The sequence below is a fragment of the Balaenoptera physalus genome, assembly GCF_965194825.1.
Source record: "Balaenoptera physalus genome assembly, chromosome: 11".
NCBI classification, from domain to species: Eukaryota; Metazoa; Chordata; class Mammalia; order Artiodactyla; family Balaenopteridae; genus Balaenoptera; species Balaenoptera physalus.
Window position 1 is genome coordinate 70,025,083 of NC_138896.1, and position 18,319 is coordinate 70,043,401.

Sequence of the window (18,319 nt, forward strand, 5' to 3'; positions counted from 1 at the left end):
CTAGCCTCAAGGGCTAGAAGCCTGCCCCACCCCTAGGCAGAAAGCAAGAGGCAGTTCAGAGGCAAAGTGAACTGCCTCTGAACTGGTCCTGGGAAGCTAGTTACCAAGGGCCTCAGGTCATCTCTAGGTGAGGAAAAGGAAGAAAGTGTTCTTTCAAGACCCATACTCCAGACTCGGAAGAGGGAGGTCCAAACATGCTTCCACACAAGCCAAGGACAGGCAGGTCATCCCACCTACCTGAGGGGGTGTTGAGGACAGGGCAGCTGCAGCCAGACCACCTGCACCCCTCGCATATGCCCACCCTGAATGGAGGAGCAGACAGGTCAGTTACTGTGCCTTTGGAGGCGGTTGCTACAGCAGACAGGCCCTGCCTAGGAAGAAACAATGGCTGCCATCCTGGTATCCATCAATCAGGATCAGGGCGCTTAAGAAGCACAGTCACCTAAACTCAGGAGACTTGGGTCCAGTCATGATCCAGGGGCCCGGGTTACAGCCTGTCCCCTAGCTGAGATGTGACCTGCATTGGCTGTTGTGTGAGTACCAAACTCATCAGACTGCTGCTATTCCTATGCCTCAGAGTTTACCAGGGCTGCTTAACCCTGTAAATCTTATGCTTAAAATCAGGGCAGGTTTGGAGCCACCATCATCCGGAGATGAAAGCAGGAAAGGCTTGGTGTTTGGTCAGCTATAAACAGGCCAAAGCACTGGAGACATCACACCTACTTTGGCAGGGAGTTGGCCAGAGGGCTATCAAGAATTATATCGGCAATGAGGGTGAAATCCTGCATTGAGAGGAATGAACAGGTCCTGGATTAGCCGGTAACTCTCTTCACCTCTCTTCACCACCGAGGGGATTTGAGCCTAAAGGTTTCAAGGGGTGTGTGTTTCAAGATCTTCCCCTCACAAACTCCAGAGGAGGTAAAATAACTGAGAATTCCTCTGCAAAGAGGTCCTTTCTGAAACTTGACAGCTCTCTGGTCACCACCCTTTAATGAAAGGCTGCCTAGATTTCCTTGGAAAATCTGAAACCTGGACCCTCAGGTAAAACCATGAGTTTGACTTGGTTGCCAGCAGCAGTGCATATGGCTGCACCTCTGCATGGGAGACCTACCCAAAAGAGAAACACTTTCTTTTAATGTGCTCAAGCACATTAGTTGAAACATTTTCTTTACAATGTTAAGGGGAGGACTTCCCTGGTGGTGCAGTGGTTAAGAATACGCCTGCCAATGCAGGGGACACAAGTTCAAGCCTCAAGCCCTGGTCCGGGAAGATCCCACATGCCGCAGAGCAACTAAGCCCGTGCACCACAACTACTGAGCCTGTGCTCTAGAGCCTGCGAGCCACAACTACTGAGCTTGCACGCCTAGAGCCCGTGCTCCGCAACAAGAGAAGCCACCGCAGTGAGAAGCCCGCGCACTGTAACAAAGAGTAGTCCCTGCTCCCCACTAGAGAAAGCCCGCGCACAGCAACAAAGACCCAACACAGCCTAAAAATAAAAATGTGCTATCAACATTTCAAATGTTTAAAAATAAATAAATAAAATAAAATGTTAAGGGGGTTAAATTAAGGTCCCTCCATTTGATATAATAATGTGCTTGAGTTAAACAGTTTAAGGCTGCAGTACCATGGGAAAATACTTTGGCTACATTGTTAAATAGCATGTCTAATGATATGTCTTTAAAATAGGTGTTTTTCTCCTCTTTTCACAATTTCTTTAATACAAGGATATGAGATGAGTTACTGAGCCTCTCTGAACCTTAGTCTCCTCATCCGAACAGTGCCAATTCCTGTGCCTCCAGGTTGTGAGGCTCAAAGGAGCACAACCTGAGCTCTAAGTGCCCAGCAGGCAGTGACTGTTCCAACTGCTGCCCACCCCACCCAATATCTGGCAGGCCACAGCCTCTTCCCCAAGGGCATTGCTGCAATGAGCAAAATCACCCCGGTGAGGAAGAGATGGTACCAGTCTGCAAAGATGGGCTGGGCCCCAGGCTGGCCTGAAACCTTTGGCCCTTCTCACTGCCCAGACAACTGGTCCATCAAGGATGGGGTGTGTCTCCACTGAGCTGTGTCCTCCAGAAGATGTCCGCTCTCATTACCTGAGCACTGTACCCCTTTATCGGGGTACTCCCTCTAGGATCCAAGCCCAGTGTCAGGAGGCATGGTGGGGAGTCAGGGAACCCAAACGTCAAATGAGCATTCCTGTGGGCTCTGGGAACTCAAGTCTCTGGAGGGAAGAGGTTCATTCCCTTTCACCAGCCAAAAGGTACAAAGGGAAAGACAAGTGCCTTTCTCTTGACTGGTTTATTAACCAAAGTAAAGAAGCCCAGCGCCAGAGAGGTCGCAGGTCCACTTCCTTTGCTCAGGAATGCACGTGTAAGATGCCTACCTCAGTCACAGTGGGACCTGTGGGGAAGACCTGGGATAAACTCCAATCTCAAGGATTAATTTTGGACTTCACACACCTATGGCCACCACCTCTTTTCTCTCTCTGTGCCAACACTATATACAAACATGCTTGACTAGCTATTAGGGAACACACGTGCCAAGTTCTTTAATTGATTTTATTTTTTACATAAAAAGTTCAGTAAAAATTGGATAAAGTAAAGTGATTTTAAGCAGTAAATCAATCTTATCAACATAGCACAAGGCTGGCCGAAACCACAAGGCAGCCTGCTCTGGAATATTTACATGATAACAAATTAAACCTTGCAGGAGAACTTAAACCATCCTTACAAAGTCTTCTGTGATCCTAGCACGTAGAGGCTTAAAAGCAAAACAAAAACCAAAAACCAGGAAAAAACAAATTATTTTCAATATATTCACATATACATTAAAATATAATACAGATCGTCAGGGTAAGGGGTCGTGGGTGGGGATGCGCATGAGTCTGTGCGCTGACAGCACCGCCAAGGAGGAGACCCAGGCTTGAGAGTGGGGTCAGGCCTGGCCAGGGTCTCAGAAGGGAAGTCTCAAGGGCCTAAACCCTTGCCTCAGATGGCCTCTACCAACAGCTCACAACCAGGGACCGCTTGTTGTAGATGGAGCTCATTTTTGTGGCTTTCAGTTGAACTCTGCAGGTTTGAATTCCCCAGGGTGATGTGTCATCAGTAGCACAGCCCTGACAGTGGGGTGGGGAGAGAGGGCCCACGGGATTTCTTCTCCCCAGAGTCTCTCCTACCAGCTTGCCCGTCCTCCCACCCTGGCCCTGAAGGTCACTCTAATTCAGTGTCCTCTTTGGGTTTGTAAAGAGCCCCAAACTTCTGCATGTACTTCTTAATGTACTCCTTGGTTTTGTGTTTCACATTCTCATTGCACTCCAGGTCCTCGGGGTTCTTACAGTACTTCAGCTCCTTATTCATAACGCCGTGAGTCAGCTGTCCAGGACACAGGAAGAGAGATCACAGCCACCAATCAGAGTGGAAATGATTTGAGAGGGGAAGGCCAGTCTGCTGCCTCGGGCCCCTTCTCACAAAGACTGGGAGGTGAACTGGAGGGGGAGGTTGGGGCAGGCTGGTGCTGGGATCACCAGAAAGGGGAAGCTCAGCTCTCAGAGAACCGTTACCATCAAGTAGGGTACCCTCTCTTCCCAAACCTTCCCCCTCTGTTCCTGGGTCTCCAGCCTGGGCATATGTCAAGGAAAACCCACTTTTTATGATGAAAGGGGCCTTCTTAGAAGGCATAGTTTGCCCAGAACGTTGTCAGACCACAAGCAGGGGGGAATACCTTGCGAGCTAGGTGTTTGAAATCTTCAGTTGTGGTAATTCTTCCCACTTTGCAGTCAGGTTTCCGGTAAGGGTTCAGGCACTGGACGATGAACTGGGACATCTGCAGGTACGGGGAGAAGAGCACACTGCTCAATAGTCCAGAGAAGGCAAGAAAGTTGTACTGAGGAAATACTTAGAATAGGCAGTAAGCAGAGCCAGCCAATCCTTCCCTTTCCCTCCCTCATGCTAGCTGGTGTGGACAGAAGAATGCTAGTATGCCAGTGGGATATAAGAGAAAAGAATCCTGGGTCAGCCTCAAGAGGGAAAGGGCTCCCTTGGATGGACTTAGCAAGCCTCACTTGCAGATGGAGGGACAGAGCAGCAGGACTCCACGCTGAATCTCATGGCAGCCCCAGATTTCAGCTAACAAATCTCATGTTCTTGGCATAAAGAGACTGTAGCTAAATTCTCTGGCCCCTGGAGGCAGGGCAGAGAGGGCCTTTCTGTGCTACCGGGAGGCTCAGTGACTCCAGGAAATGCAGGCATTTTGTTACTGAAGGCTACTTAGATTCTGTAAGTGTTGTACTTCATTTGATTCATACTACATCAATGTGAAGCAGAGGGACACATGATATGACAGCTGGTTGGAGAACATCTGGGGTAAGACCCTTTTCAATACGCAAATTCCCATGTCCTCCTGAGCTATCTCTGTAGTGTCTGTCCTACCCAGTGGCTCTCAAAAGAGATCCAGGCACAGGATTTCTGCAAGTATTTGTGGCGCTAAGCCACAAAGTTGACCCCAAGGGAAAAAGGGAGTGAGGAGGTCAGTGATAGCCACTTCACCAGGGAGCACCATGAACAGGGTCTACCCATCCCTGGAAGTCAGTGAGTTTTCAGACATTCAAAGAACAAGGCTATATCACAAGGTAGGCACTAAATAAACAGCTGCTAGTTGGCTGGGCTGAAATGCCAATAATCACAAAGCGACAGTGAGAAACTTAAGTTTTAACCCTAGAGAAGGCTTTTACTCAAAATTTTTCTGTGGTCTCCTGCTTCCATACTCTCTCCCTTCAATCCATTTCCCCAAATAAAATAGGGGATTTCATTATTCCCAGCTTAAAATCCTGCAATACTCCCTGCAACTCACAGTACAAAGCAGCACAATACTGTGCAGCCTCATCTTCCAACACCCCTCACGTACTGGGTGCTACAGCCCACAGATTCCCTGAAAGGGATGACGCCTTCTTCTGCCTCTGTACACTCTACTGCCTGAATTACATCCCTCCTGATCTATCTGGCTAATTCCTACCCCTGATTCAAGAGCCCTTCCTGACACCCTGAACAGAGACCTCCAAGCCCTATCGTGGCACATTCCTCACACAGCTGCCATTACTTTTTTTTTTTTTTTTTTAATGCCATTACTTATTTACAGGTCTACTTCCTCCAAGGGACAGACTATGAGCCCCTTCAGTGAACAAAGACTGGAGTTTAGAATCTGGATGCCCTGAGGCAGAAAAGGTTAGTGTCTTGAGAGCTGTACTGCACTTCCAGCAGCATAAAGAGGAGCTGCTTTCTCCCAGTCACTTGAGGATTAGGCAGCCACCAATGAAATATCACAGAAAAAGAAATGGACTTGGAGCCAGAGGCCCGAGTTCAAGTCTTCTGTCCAGAGCTTGCCTTCTCTGAACCTCAAGAGCTCCTCCACCAGCATAAGAGGAATGACAATTCCAGTCTTGCCTACCTCACGCGCTGTTGTGGGGATAAAATGATATAATGGATATGAAAGTGCTTATTATCCCACTGTAAAGGACCATACCAATATGTCATCACATAACAACTACACAGTTCAATCACAGAAGCAAGGGAACACCCAAAGGCAGGGCCACCTAGTACTACAAACAGCTGTGCACACTTAGGATGAGAAAGAAAGAGTCTCAGTTTAAGCCTTCAGAACTTAGTATCCACATCCCACCAAACCTTACCTCTTTTCTGAATACTTCTTTGCTTTTCTTAGCCAGCTCACTGGAGGTGTCTGCTTCTGCTGTCTTAGGCTTTTTTGAGGTCTAGAAATGGAAAACACCACAGTGTGGGAATGAGAGGTCAGGTCAGTGATGCCCTGCTCTTCCAGAACCTCCCTTCTTTCCCGCAATTGGGATGCCTGACTCTTGGTATTAGAATCTTAAAGGGACAAGGCCTGGAGTCAACTTAGCTGCTGTTACCACTCTCACTTCATGTTTAAATCTTGTCATCTGGCATTGGCCTCGCTCCTATAAACCAAGTTCTAATTCTCTACCCTAAGTGAAAGCTACATCCTTGATGTAGCCAAACATTTGTTTCAGGGTCACCTTCTCTGCAGAGAAATGTGCTGTGTGATTTGGACCACTCAGGTCCCTGTTCTGAGCTGCAGTATCCCACACTGTCAAGAGAGGCCCAGTCTCAACGGGCTCCACCTCTCCTATCTCTGACATTCTAGGACTCCTGGACAAAGGCAAAATGCTTTAGCCACACAACCATGGTCCAAATACCATGCTCCTCATCCAAGTCCCCTAGACTGTAGGAGACAGTCTCAGCATGCAAGAGAGGCTCCTTAAAGGTTGGTATCCTCGGTTCAGGAATGGAAAGACTAAAGAGGTATCAAGGTGTTGCGGGGGAGGAGATGAGGGTCATGCAAGTCAGTGAACAGATGAGTAGATCCTAAGACAGAAGATACTCTGTCCCAAGATGCTAAGATGATGACAAACCTAGGAATGCTCCCTTCCAGCACTGCAAGGGGGAGGCTGCCAGTCCCCCTGCCCCCCGCCTGATTAGGCACTGCTGAGAGGTGAGGGGCCAGAAGCCCTGGCATTCAGAGCACCTGCCATCAAGGCCATCTCCCCATACCTTTGCTCACCACCAGTCATCAAGCCCCTTCCTAGTAAATGTACTTTTCCATGGAAAAGATTATGAGCATTCCCCTTTGAATGCAACTCACTTCAGACGGATGTAGAAGCAGTTGGCATTACAGGTACTTCATTTTTTTGCTAGCTGCTTAGAGCACAAAATTATTTCAACCTACCCCCACTTCTGATTCCTCTCTTTCCAGAAACAGTATGAAGGTGCTGGTGATGAAGGGACTGTTCAACTCCCTCTGCTCTGGACTGGCTCCAGAGAAAGGTGGCACTCCCCTGGCATTTGGGCTTCTATACATCAGCTTTCCCTGACTTGTTATAAAAGCTTTGCGTATTTTCTACTTTTCTACTTTCTTTCTGTGGCTGTGGGAGCAGGAAAGGGAGGGCAGGGTAGAAAGAACATACAGATTCTACCTCTGGTTTTAGGAAACAAAACGCAAATAACTCTGTTTTCAAATGTTTTGCTTTGATATTTTGTGGTTATTTTTTCTAGCAGTAGAGCGTAGGTGTGCTTCACAATAAGACCTCATGTAGCAAGGGATCAAGAATTGCCTGAATAAGCCAAGGTAATTTCAACACACCCTCAGCTGCTGTCTTGTGGATCTCAGAAATGAGTAGCAGCAGCAATGAGTACAGAAAGCCCCTTAAGGTATAACAATGATCTCAAGGCTCTGGCTCCTATAGAAGAGGCCAGGCTCTCAGTGAGGGCACTGTGTAAACAGGAATGTTCTGCTTCGCTCTGAATGGGGTATGTGTTCAGAAAGCTATATAATTCCAGTGCATTTCTAATTTAATCTCTGATGTGGTGAGGTTGTAGGGCTTTAAAAACACACAATCCCCTGAGCTCTCTCTAGGAGCTTTCCTGGTCCAGAAGAAGTTGAGGTATCAGAAACACTACACATGATTCAACCTAAATTCTGCAACACACGAACCTGTACACACCAGTTAAAAGGTTAAGAAAGAAAGATCCTTGAAAATAATAAAAACTCAGTATATTCTGTTTTGAAGTTGCTGCCACCTTTGGTAACAAAAAGAGCAAAATAATTTCAGTTTGGTTCTAGATCAGGAACTATATACCACACCTTAAGTTTGTCAAATGAGGCATGGGAGAGGGCGTGCAGGAAGTGAGAGGACAGGAACAAATCATCTCTATGACACTTTCAAGAAACTGGCAGGCCATGCCTTGCCTCTTCCATATCCACTTGTTTGCTTAGCCCCAAATGATGCCTCTCAGATGCCTTTGCATGCATCTTCAACATCTCCATCCTTAGTTCCTCACTTTGCCTAAACTATTAAAATAGTCTTCAATCTGATCTCCAAAGCTACCAATCTCACCTTTTCAAATGGGCCTGTTTCACTCAAGGGACACATATTTGATTGCCTGTCTTGCTGCTTTAAAAGCATTCACTGGCTTTTAAGCATACAATAATCACATTGGTAGGACACCAAGATCTTAGACAATTTAAATCTGATCTACTTTTCCATATTTTTGTCTTGCTCACTACCTACCCCATATGTATCCAAATTCCCACCATAACCAAATTATTTTTATTGTTCCCTATATAGGCTCTGTCTTGTACTGACTTTATACCTTTGCAAAAACGGCTTTATTTGCCCAGAATCCTCTTTCTTGCTCACCTTAGCTATAGGTAAAATGTTTTCTGTGACATATCACTAGTGCATTTTCTTAGACCATTAATCACTGTGTTCCCATAGCATTCTGTACATACTTCTACTACAGCAATTATCCCGTTGTGTTCTTGGTTTATAGATGTGGTTATTTCCTTAGATTGAACTTCATGAAGATTAGTACTCAGATTTATTTCTCTTTCTATCTGTAATACCCTACACAAGGCCTGTGAATTAATGAGAATTTACAATGTTACAGTCTTCATCTCCAAGGGCTTTAAAATCTAAATGAAGGCCCTAAAGACGAAAAAAAAAAAAAATTGGAGCAGAAGGAATAAACACATAACCCACAGGCATCCTTCTCCTGTCTGAGATGCTAGCTAGGTGAATACAGTAGTAAACTGGTTAGGAAGGTTAGATCCAAATAAGTCCCTGGCTATCCAGGTCAGACTAGGTCCTAATGATAGAGACAATGGTCTAGAAAGAAATCCAAAGACTGACACCTCAAGCCTTCAACTTGTGCATCATGGCAAGGTTGGTTGGAATATCAAAACTCATTTGTTCCTTCATAAACTATCAAAGGGTTAATAACAAAATAGATGACTTCATTTATATTTTCTCATTAGAAATACAAGAAAAGGTAAAGCTGACAAGCCAGAGACAAAAGCCTAAGAAGCTAAGAGAGTGAATGAACATCCAGATGGTTTTTTTACTGGAAGAACATGACAGTTACGGGGTTTTTTCCCTTAGGTACCTGTCCCTATAAAAACTCTCCCACAGAAACTTCATACACTGCCGGTAGAAATGTACAATGATATAGCAACTTTAGAAAACAGTTTGACAGTTTCTTAAAAAGTTAGACATAGATTGTCTAACTTTGATCCAGCAATTCCACTCCTAGGTATCTACCCAAGAGAACTGAAAATGTATATCCAAAGATTTGTACACAATTGTTCATATACCATTATTCATAACAGCCAAAGAGTGGAAACAACCCAAATGTCCATCAACTGGTGAATGGATAAATAAAATGTGGCACATCTAACAATCGGATATTATTCAATGCTAGAAAGAAATGAGCTACCAAGCCATGAAAAGGCATGGAAGAACCTTAAATGTATATTGCTAGGTGAATGAAGCAAATCTGAAAAGGCTACAAGTCCAAATATGTGACATTCTATAAAAGGCAAAACTGGAGACAGTATATAAGATCAGAGGTTGTCAGGGATAGGGATGGGGATGGGGAGAGGCGGGGAGAGAGGACGAGATGAATAGGGGGAGCACAGAGGATTTTCAATGCAGTGAAACTATTCTGTAGACAATAATGGTGGATACATGCCATTACACATTTGTCAAAACCCACAGAATGTACAATACCAAGAACACTAATGCGAACTACAGACTTTGAGTGATAATAATGTAGATTCACTGATTGCAATAAATGTACCATACTCTGGCAGGCTGTTGATAGTGGAGGACGCTACGCATGTGTGATGACAGGGGGGTGTATGGAAACTCTGTACTTTCTGCTCAAATTTAAAGGGAACCTAAAACTGTCTGAAAATAAAATATATTAAGAAAAAGAGGTATATAAGGACCTTTTCAGACAAACAAAAATGAGAGAGCTCATCACAATTAGACTTGAAATACTCAAAATATTAAAGGAAATTCTTCAGACTGGGACTTCCCTGGTGGTGCAGTGGTTAAGAATCCGCCTTCCAATGAAGGAGACACAGGTTCGATCCCTGGTCAGGGAACTAAGATCCCACATGCCACGGGGCAACTAAACCTGCACACTGCAACCACTGAGCCCACGTGCCATAACTAGAGAGAAGCCCGTGCACTGCAACAAAGAGCCCGCACACCTCAACGGAAGATTCCCACATGCTGCAACTAAGACCTGACGCAGCCAAATAAATAAATTTTTTAAAAAGTGGATAGAATTTATAGAAAAAAAAAAAAAGGAAATTCTTCAGACTAAAGGAATGCTAAATATAATGCTGAAGAAAGAAAAACATTTCCCCCAAAGTGAATAAAATATAAAAGGAGGTATGGATTTGTTTCCACTTTCTTTCTCCCATTCCTTCCTTCCCTCTTCCACCTCTTTACACTGACTTAACTAGTTAAGTGTCTCTTATTTTCAAAATTAAATACTATTCAAATCTTAGAGCATAGATATATTGTCTTTGATTTCATTCAAGACACCACATCCTTGGAGACAGTGAGTCCTGTTCCAAGTGGAAAAGGATAAAAATTTTTAATTCAAGCATTGAGAGTCACACTGATTTACATGACCTCTAATCCTGATTACTCTCTTGTTAGAAGGAGAGATGAGGAATAAGCTATTTCGCTTTACTCTAGAATAGTATTTCCAGAGTAAAATATCTCAGTTTCAAATCTTAAAAAAAGGGGGGGCCCAGTTATACTTTTTTGGTGAGGTTTTAATGCAACCAGTTTAACTTCTTTCCAGACCCACCAATCCCAAAATGGCAGGACATTAAAGCAGACTAAGAAAGACTGCAGTTAAACAGAAAAAACACATTTAAAAGAAACATAACATTAAGAAGAATGCTGTAATCTACAGGGAAAGAGCTAAGATATATTAAAGGAAGTTATAATGGAATAAGAATACTATGATTATATTTGTATGTTTAAAATGAAAAGAAAGAAAAACACCTGTGTGTGTTTTCCATAAAGGTCTGGAAGAACATACAACAAAGCAAGGTTTTGCAACTTTGGCACTACTGACATTTGGGCCAGTTCTTTGTTGTGGGGGATTATCCTGTGCACTCTAAGATGTTTAGTGGCTTCTCCGGCCTCCGTACACACTAGAAGCTAGTAGCATCTCCACAGCTGTAACAACCAAAAATGTCTCTAAATATTATCAAAAGTCTCCTGAGGAGCAAAACTGCTCTTGGTTGAGAACCTGTGCACTAAAAAGTTAACAGTATTTATCTCCGGAGAGGGAAGTATGATGAAAGGGGAGCAACTAAATAGAAATTAAGGGCTTTTATTTTTTGTTCTATATACCGTACTTCTGTATTGTTTGCACGTCCTACCACCTCCAAGCATTTTTTTATATGCGTAATTCTCCAGAACAATAAGAAAAATAGAATTCCAAGATAACGTGGCTACTGACTCTACAAAATGACAAGACAAAGAATCCCAAATGATCAGGAAACATATCTGTAAGCCACACTCACCTTCATGGGATTTTCATCATATGTTGGGGTTCCCAGGTCCATCTCAGCTTCATGCTCAAGGCTGGCATCATCTCCTGGGCTTTCCCAAGTAGGAGGATCCCACTGAGTCTGCCTAGAAGAAGGTAAGAACAGCCATGCTGTCATGGCCAGAAAACAGAGAACTCTGGCATAGGTATCTCTGCTCATGTATACATAATATACAACATGCAACGAAACATAGAACAAGTCAGCTCCATAAGACAGAGACATTCTTCCCAGCAGCAATGATTCTATCCCAGAGACATACATTGTTTTTTAGCCCACTGTATTTCTGTAGCCAATGCTGTGGCAACATTTGCTGGGTATCAAAGACAACAGTAAAACCAAACATCTTTGTCTCTCACCTGACTATTAATGTCCTGAAAACAGGATTCAGCAAAGTCTAAGGAAAGTACATGGAGTAGGTGCCTGCCTATGCCACCCCTCTGCAGGTGATCAATCATGACTGTACCTAGCATGTACCCGGAGCAAAATAAAATAAATCACAACACCCTCCTCACAATCCTTGATCATGTGAGAAAACTGTTTCTTGCCTTAGGAGTCTTCTTGTTTGTAGTTTTGCCCCTCTGGCTTGATGACTTACATACAGCATGGAAAAGATGTACAGGTTAAAAACTTGTGCCCTCTGCTAAAAATATTTTCAGCTGGCTACAAAAAAAGAGCTCAATCACGTTAACTCTTTGCATGTTTTTTTTTTGGCCACGCCGTGTAGCTCTTGGGGAAATTAGTTCCCGACCAGGGAATTCCCTCATTGCATGTTTATGGCTGTTTTGAAAGTTAGCAGGCAAAGGTGGTTTTGTTTTTTTGTTTTTTTTTAAGCTAGATCTGTGAAGTAACATGTGGAAGTAAGGAAATTCTATTCGGGAGTCAGAAGTCAGCTGTCACAGGAAATGCTCTAAGGGGAATCACTTAAAACGTCAAAAGCCTCCAAGAAGCTAGCGACGTATCTGACAGGTCTATCCTGCCATTACAGTCTTGTGCTTTCCTACCACAGCAATCTTTAGTTAGCAACATTAAAGGCATTTGATGTAAATCAGTTTTGCAGATGATTATGAAAATAGGTTTATCTCTGACCGATAGAACTAATTATAAAATGGGCTCAAGATTTCTATTGTAATCAAAGAACCACAAGCAGCTGTGGGTTTTATTATGGGAATTAAACAGAGCAGGAGGTATTAATGCTCTTAGGTGCTAGTTAAGGAAAACCTAGAAAAAAAGATGGAAAAATTACACACATAAATAAGAAATACAATTTTTTTTTTTTTTGAAAAGTGATAGTCCATTAAAAAGCTGGCTTTGGTATTGAAAAAACAAAGTTCTGGTAAAATTTGCAGACACTGGTTTTTAAAGTCACAACACTTTCAGTCAGCAGCATAACAAAGGCTTGTTTTTTTGTTTTTTTTGGCTGCACTGGATCTTCATTGCTGCGCGTGGGCTTTCTCTAGTTGCGGCAAGCGGGCTTCTCATTGCAGTGGCTTCTCTTGTTGTGGAGCACAGGCTCTAGGCATGCAGGATTCAGTAGTTGCAGCACGCGGGCTCAGTAGTTGCGGCATGCGGGCCCTAGAGCTCGCAGGCCTCAGTAGTTGTGGCGTGTGGGCTCATTAGTTGTGGTGTGCAGGCTCTAGAGTGCAGGCTCAGTAGTTGTGGCACACGGGCTTAGTTGCTCCGCGGCATGGGGGATCTTCCCGGACCAGGGATTAAACCCATGTCCCCTGCACTGGCAGGGGGATTCTTAACCACTGTGCCACCAGGGAAGTCCCAAGGGCTTGTTTTATAAAGGTATTTTTATGGGAGTAATGAAGACCTTTCTAAGTAGAATACATAAAGGGAAAATATCTGACTGCATGAAATTTTTAACTTCTTCATGTCACAAGACATTACAAACAAAAACATTTGCAATATTCTTGATAAGGAGATTAACAATGCTGAGAGAAAATGGGTAGATGCCCCAAACAAACAATTCACAAAAGATACAAATAGCCAATAATCTAATGAAGACGTTCCATCTCAAAAATAAAAGAATTGAAAATAAAAATAAGATTTCTCATCTACTATTTTACATGAGTTAAAGAACCTACATGAAGAAAAAGGCACTTTTGTGTACCTTTTGTGGGAGTCTAAATTGGTACGATTTTTTTTTTTAATGGTAAGCTGACAATACTTACCAACTTAAAATGTGTATCTCTTTTGATCAAATATTTTGCCTCTAAGAATCTGCCTGAAGAAGGCAGTAAGGTTAGTATTAGTGTCTGTAAGGATGTCCAGGTTTAGAGTTATATATAAAATAGTGAAAATCCATCAATCAGGGTGGGTTAAACAAAATTTGGTATAGCCATACAGAAGAGCAGGGGTTAGGCAAACTTCTTCTATAAAGGATCAGAGAGTAAATACCCTTGACCTTGTGGACCAAATGATCTCTGTCACAACTAGTCTACTGTCATTGGAGTATGAAAGTAGCCATCAACAATTCCTAAATAAATGGGTGTGGCTGTGTTCCAAAAAAACTTTATTTACCAAAACAAGTAGCCCATGGACATAGTTTGCTGAGCCCTGCAACAAATATGCAAGTATTAAAAATAATGTAATTTTTCATTAATTGATACAGAAAGTTCTATAAATAGACTGGTAAACAAAGCAGATGACAAAACATGCACCCCAATAACTCACATTATATACCAATACATACATACACACACAGAAAACACATATATTCACATTATATACCAATGAATACATACATACACACACAGAAAACACATATATTCACATAAAGCTATCTGACTAAAATATATTTTTTTAATTCTAAGAAAAAGATAAATCAGGTTTTTTATATAAATTGCAGGAGTCATCAAACTATGGCTCACGAACCAAATAAAGTTTTATTGGAACAGAGACATACCCATTCATTTATGTATTGTCTATGGCTGCTTACACAACAATAGAAGAACTGAACAGTTGTGACAAAGAATGTTTGGCAAGCAAAGCCTAAAATATTTATTATCTGGCCTTTTACAGAAAAGGTTTGCCCATGACCCCTGATTATCTACAATGTTAGATGAAGTCATTACCATTTTCTAAAAAAATTCCTTAGTTCCCCTGGTGGCACAGTGGTTGGGACTCCGCGCTCCCAACGCAGGGGGCCCCAGTTCAATCCCTGGTTAGGGAACCAGATCCCACATGCTGCAACTAAGAGTTCACATGCCTCAACTAAGGAGGCCGCCTGCTGCAACTAAGACCTGGTACAACCAAATAAATAAATAAAATAAAATAAATTCCTTAGTTTTCTCCAAGAGTCTTGCAGATTAAAAACACCAGAACATACCTAAAAAGGACCAAAGTCTAACATATGTCATAACATTTATGATGGGATTCTGGAAAACCAGCAGCCCTCAGGCACAGTTAACAGCTAATAAAGAGTCTATAACCATAAAACTCCCCTTACAGTGGCAGCTTCTTTGACCAACTGAAAGCTGATTTGGGGGTGCTCAGACAGCAATTCTTACCTTGTGATCACATGGTAGTAGTAAATCTTCCCTTCTGGGTCTCGGGCTGTCTTCCAGTTGGGAGGTAAGACAATGGTTTTTGGTTTGGGAGGAGATGGGGGTGGTAAATCCAGGAGATTATTTGTCACAACCATTTCAGGCTAAAAAGACACACAAGTTCTTGATCAGTGACATTTCTTTTAATCTGGCTGAAAAGGACAAAAATAGTCTACTTAAGCAGTATGTAAAAACACACATCTACCTCTTCTTTTAAAAAAAGATAAAAAGTAAAGGTACAATCTGGGAAATGATCAGAGACAGTGTATACGCAGAGCTTTAGGGATCTATCAGAAAATTCACAGCAGGCTCCGAGTTCACCATCCAATACACCATATTTTAAAATATTCAGCAGCTCATTATCTAGAACAATATTTTTCAACCTTAAAAAATACCAATGCTAAATGGCATATAACCAACTCCAAGATACCAATTAGCTGAATGGGCTTTAGATAGAAGCAAATATGATAGAATGTTAACATTTATCCATTATATATTTTTTGTATGTTTGAAACCTCATATTTATATTTAAAAAATATAGAAATGGGTGAACAGCTTTTTGTTTTTTAGTTTAATTGAAAAAATTTTTTCAAATAAATAGCTTTTAAAAATTTAATGCCACATTTTGAAAAACATAAAAACTTCATAATCACTGTTATAAACTGAATTGTGCTTCCCCCAAATTCATATGAAGCCCTAACCCCCAATGTGATTGTATTTGAAGACAGCACATTTAAATAGGTAATTAAGGTTAAATGAGGTCACGAGAGTGTGGCCCTAACGCAACAGGTGTCCTTATAAGAAGTGGAAGAGGCATCAGGGAATGGGTGCAGAGAAAAGACCAGGTGAGGGCACAGTGAGAAAGCAGCCATCTGCAAAACAGGAGCAGCCTCAGGAGACAGCAAACCTGCTGACACCTTGATTTTAGACCTGCAGGCTCCGAGACTATGAAAAAATGAATTTGTTAGTTAAGCTACGTAGTCTGTGGTATTTTGTTAAAGCAGCTCTAGTAAATTGATGATATAATCACGATAAGGATATTATACCCTTAATTGTTCATTCTATGTAAGCCAGTTAATAAAGAAAAAAATTTCCAACTTTACCCTTCCTTGAGCAGTTAAAGAGGAACCTGAGATCCCAGGCTCAGATAAAACATGGCCACTTTTAAGCAAACCTAAGTCTCTGAGCATGGCTGCTTTGTGAATACCCCCCAAGCCTTACTTCACAGAGCTGCTTTTTGTTGGCCCCACTTAAGTTCCACTTCCTCCATTCCTGTAGTCCTCTATCTAGCCTATAAGGTGATCTCTTTTCCCTAAGCTTTCGTGTCACTTAAGAATATTCCTAATTATTCAATACCTACTAGATTACCAATCCTTCTCCAATTTGGGAATAATTTTTTCCCCTCCTCAAATTCTATCTGCATATTTCATGACACTAAACGTCGACTACTTTTAGTATTATTCATTGTGATCCTCATCTCTCTTACTGGAATGTCAGCTTTTAAGCACAGGAATGGAATCTTACGTTTGTTTTCAAAATGCCTAGAAGGACCCAATTCATAGCAAGCCCTCAAATACCTGCCATACACACTGTCTTATTTCTAAGTGTTTCACATGTAGTCTTTTTACTCCATCTCCACCAACTGCCCTACTTATCGAAAGCCACCATCACTCACCAGAATGCAACAAGAGCCTTCTCTGGAATTGTCAGTATTCTAAACTGCTAATTTGGTCATGTTTAGTTTCTCAACTGCTTCTAGTGCCAGCTCCTATTTCCCATTTCATCTAAAAACAGCATTTCATCAAGATTTCATCATATCCTTCTACATATGTTGCAGAATACCAAAAGCTTCTTTCAATATATATTGTACAACATGTAAAGTGAACTATATCATTCAATTTTATATCTCTAGTCCTCAGTACAGTATCATAGTCTAGTTCTCCATAAATAATGATGGAGCTAGTCTAGAAAACTATTACTTCAGAAATTCATAGCAAAGTATAAGAATACAAGATCAATCAGTTTAAATTACAAATAAAAAGAATCCTAAGGGCAAAGTACATATAAATTAACATAGCTGTAAGTTCCACAGAATTTTTTTTAATTGACAAAACTGTGGAGTAGTGCTCCCTCAGGGTACACAGGCACTTGAGTGAAACTGGCGACTACAAAAATTTTTATAAAAAACAAACAAACAAAAAAGGAGTAAAAAAACCCCCTAACTAAACCAAACAAAAAGTAATCTTTCTAAAGATAAGGTAGGTAGCCAAGGAGAGTTTTAGCAACCAAAATATTTCTTACTGGCTGTAAGGGCTGAGGCTGCCCTGGTGCAACTATTGTAGTCACGGCTGTGGCTGGCTGTACCACCACTCCTTGTGGGTGAGCTGTGAAAATCTGTTGTCCCTGGATGTACTGAAGACTTGGCTGGGCATAGCTCTAAAAGATAAAATGAAGAAATTCACAATTTATAGTTTTCTAGCTCTTAATAAGCAGTATCTGACTTTGAAGTTGACAAATCTTATTGGAAGATACATCCATTAATTTTTTTTTAACTTTCAATGTGAATATTTTACTACAAATGTGTAAAACAATCTTTTACTTCAAACTCTTTTTTTCTTTTTTGAATAATTCCCTAAGTCATTTACTTACTTTGATTTTACTTTATCATAAAAAGTTAGAAAACTTTTTTGAGGCGGAGGCGGGGATGGGGGTGGGGTGGAGTACTCATGAAACCTGCCCAATTGTTTGGCTTCAATGAGACTTGAATAACAACTGACGTGCTACTCCTAGGATATCTGAGAAAGAGCTCCACACAATGCTCTTTACAGAGAGCATTTTAACTACCAATTCCTAATAACTAACAGCTTGTTTTGACCAGAAAAGGTCAAAAGGAGTGATCCACGGTAGAGGAGGTTGAAGGTGATCAAATTTTAAACTAGTTTTCTAGCTTTTTGTAGGTTTCTATAAGAAAGACAGCAGAATTCAATGTATCTAAAATCCTTATGACACACTGATTTATATACATAGTGCTTTATCAAGCAGAAAAGCCCTTTTGCATATATTATCTCACTCAATCCTGACCACCATCAGAGGTGGGTGTATCTCCCACACCTGGAGTTATACAACAAATAAGTACCATGGCTAGTTAGGACTTAAACCTACTCTGAAATTACGATAGAAAAACTGTTTAAAGAAGTGACAAGAAGTCCTGAAAACAACCTTGTTTTGTTAAAAGGTGATGACTACCAAGGAGCTGAACAGATACGTATTTAAGGACAGATTTTTTTTTTTAAATATTTATTTATTTATTTATTTAA

At 41.7% G+C, this 18,319-nt stretch overlaps 1 protein-coding gene across 4 annotated transcripts in view; it reads right to left on the bottom strand.

The window, feature by feature from the left end:
- Nucleotides 1-2,547: 2,547 nt before the first annotated feature.
- Nucleotides 2,548-18,319, bottom strand: part of SETD2 (SET domain containing 2, histone lysine methyltransferase) — a 118,240-nt gene continuing 102,468 nt past the window's right edge. For 3 of the 4 annotated variants that reach the window (XM_082411905.1, XM_082411903.1, XM_082411904.1), the window contains exons 16-21: nt 17,304-17,438; nt 14,967-15,106; nt 11,425-11,536; nt 5,687-5,767; nt 3,724-3,825; nt 2,548-3,374 (exon numbers count right to left, since the gene is read on the bottom strand). In XM_082411905.1, coding sequence (XP_082268031.1) covers nt 3,213-3,374; nt 3,724-3,825; nt 5,687-5,767; nt 11,425-11,536; nt 14,967-15,106; nt 17,304-17,438 — 732 coding nt within the window. In that variant the 3' untranslated portion in view covers nt 2,548-3,212. Of the gene's footprint in view, nt 3,375-3,723; nt 3,826-5,686; nt 5,768-11,424; nt 11,562-14,966; nt 15,107-17,303; nt 17,439-18,319 lie in introns of those variants that run through there. The other variant, XM_082411906.1, reaches the window with a different exon arrangement.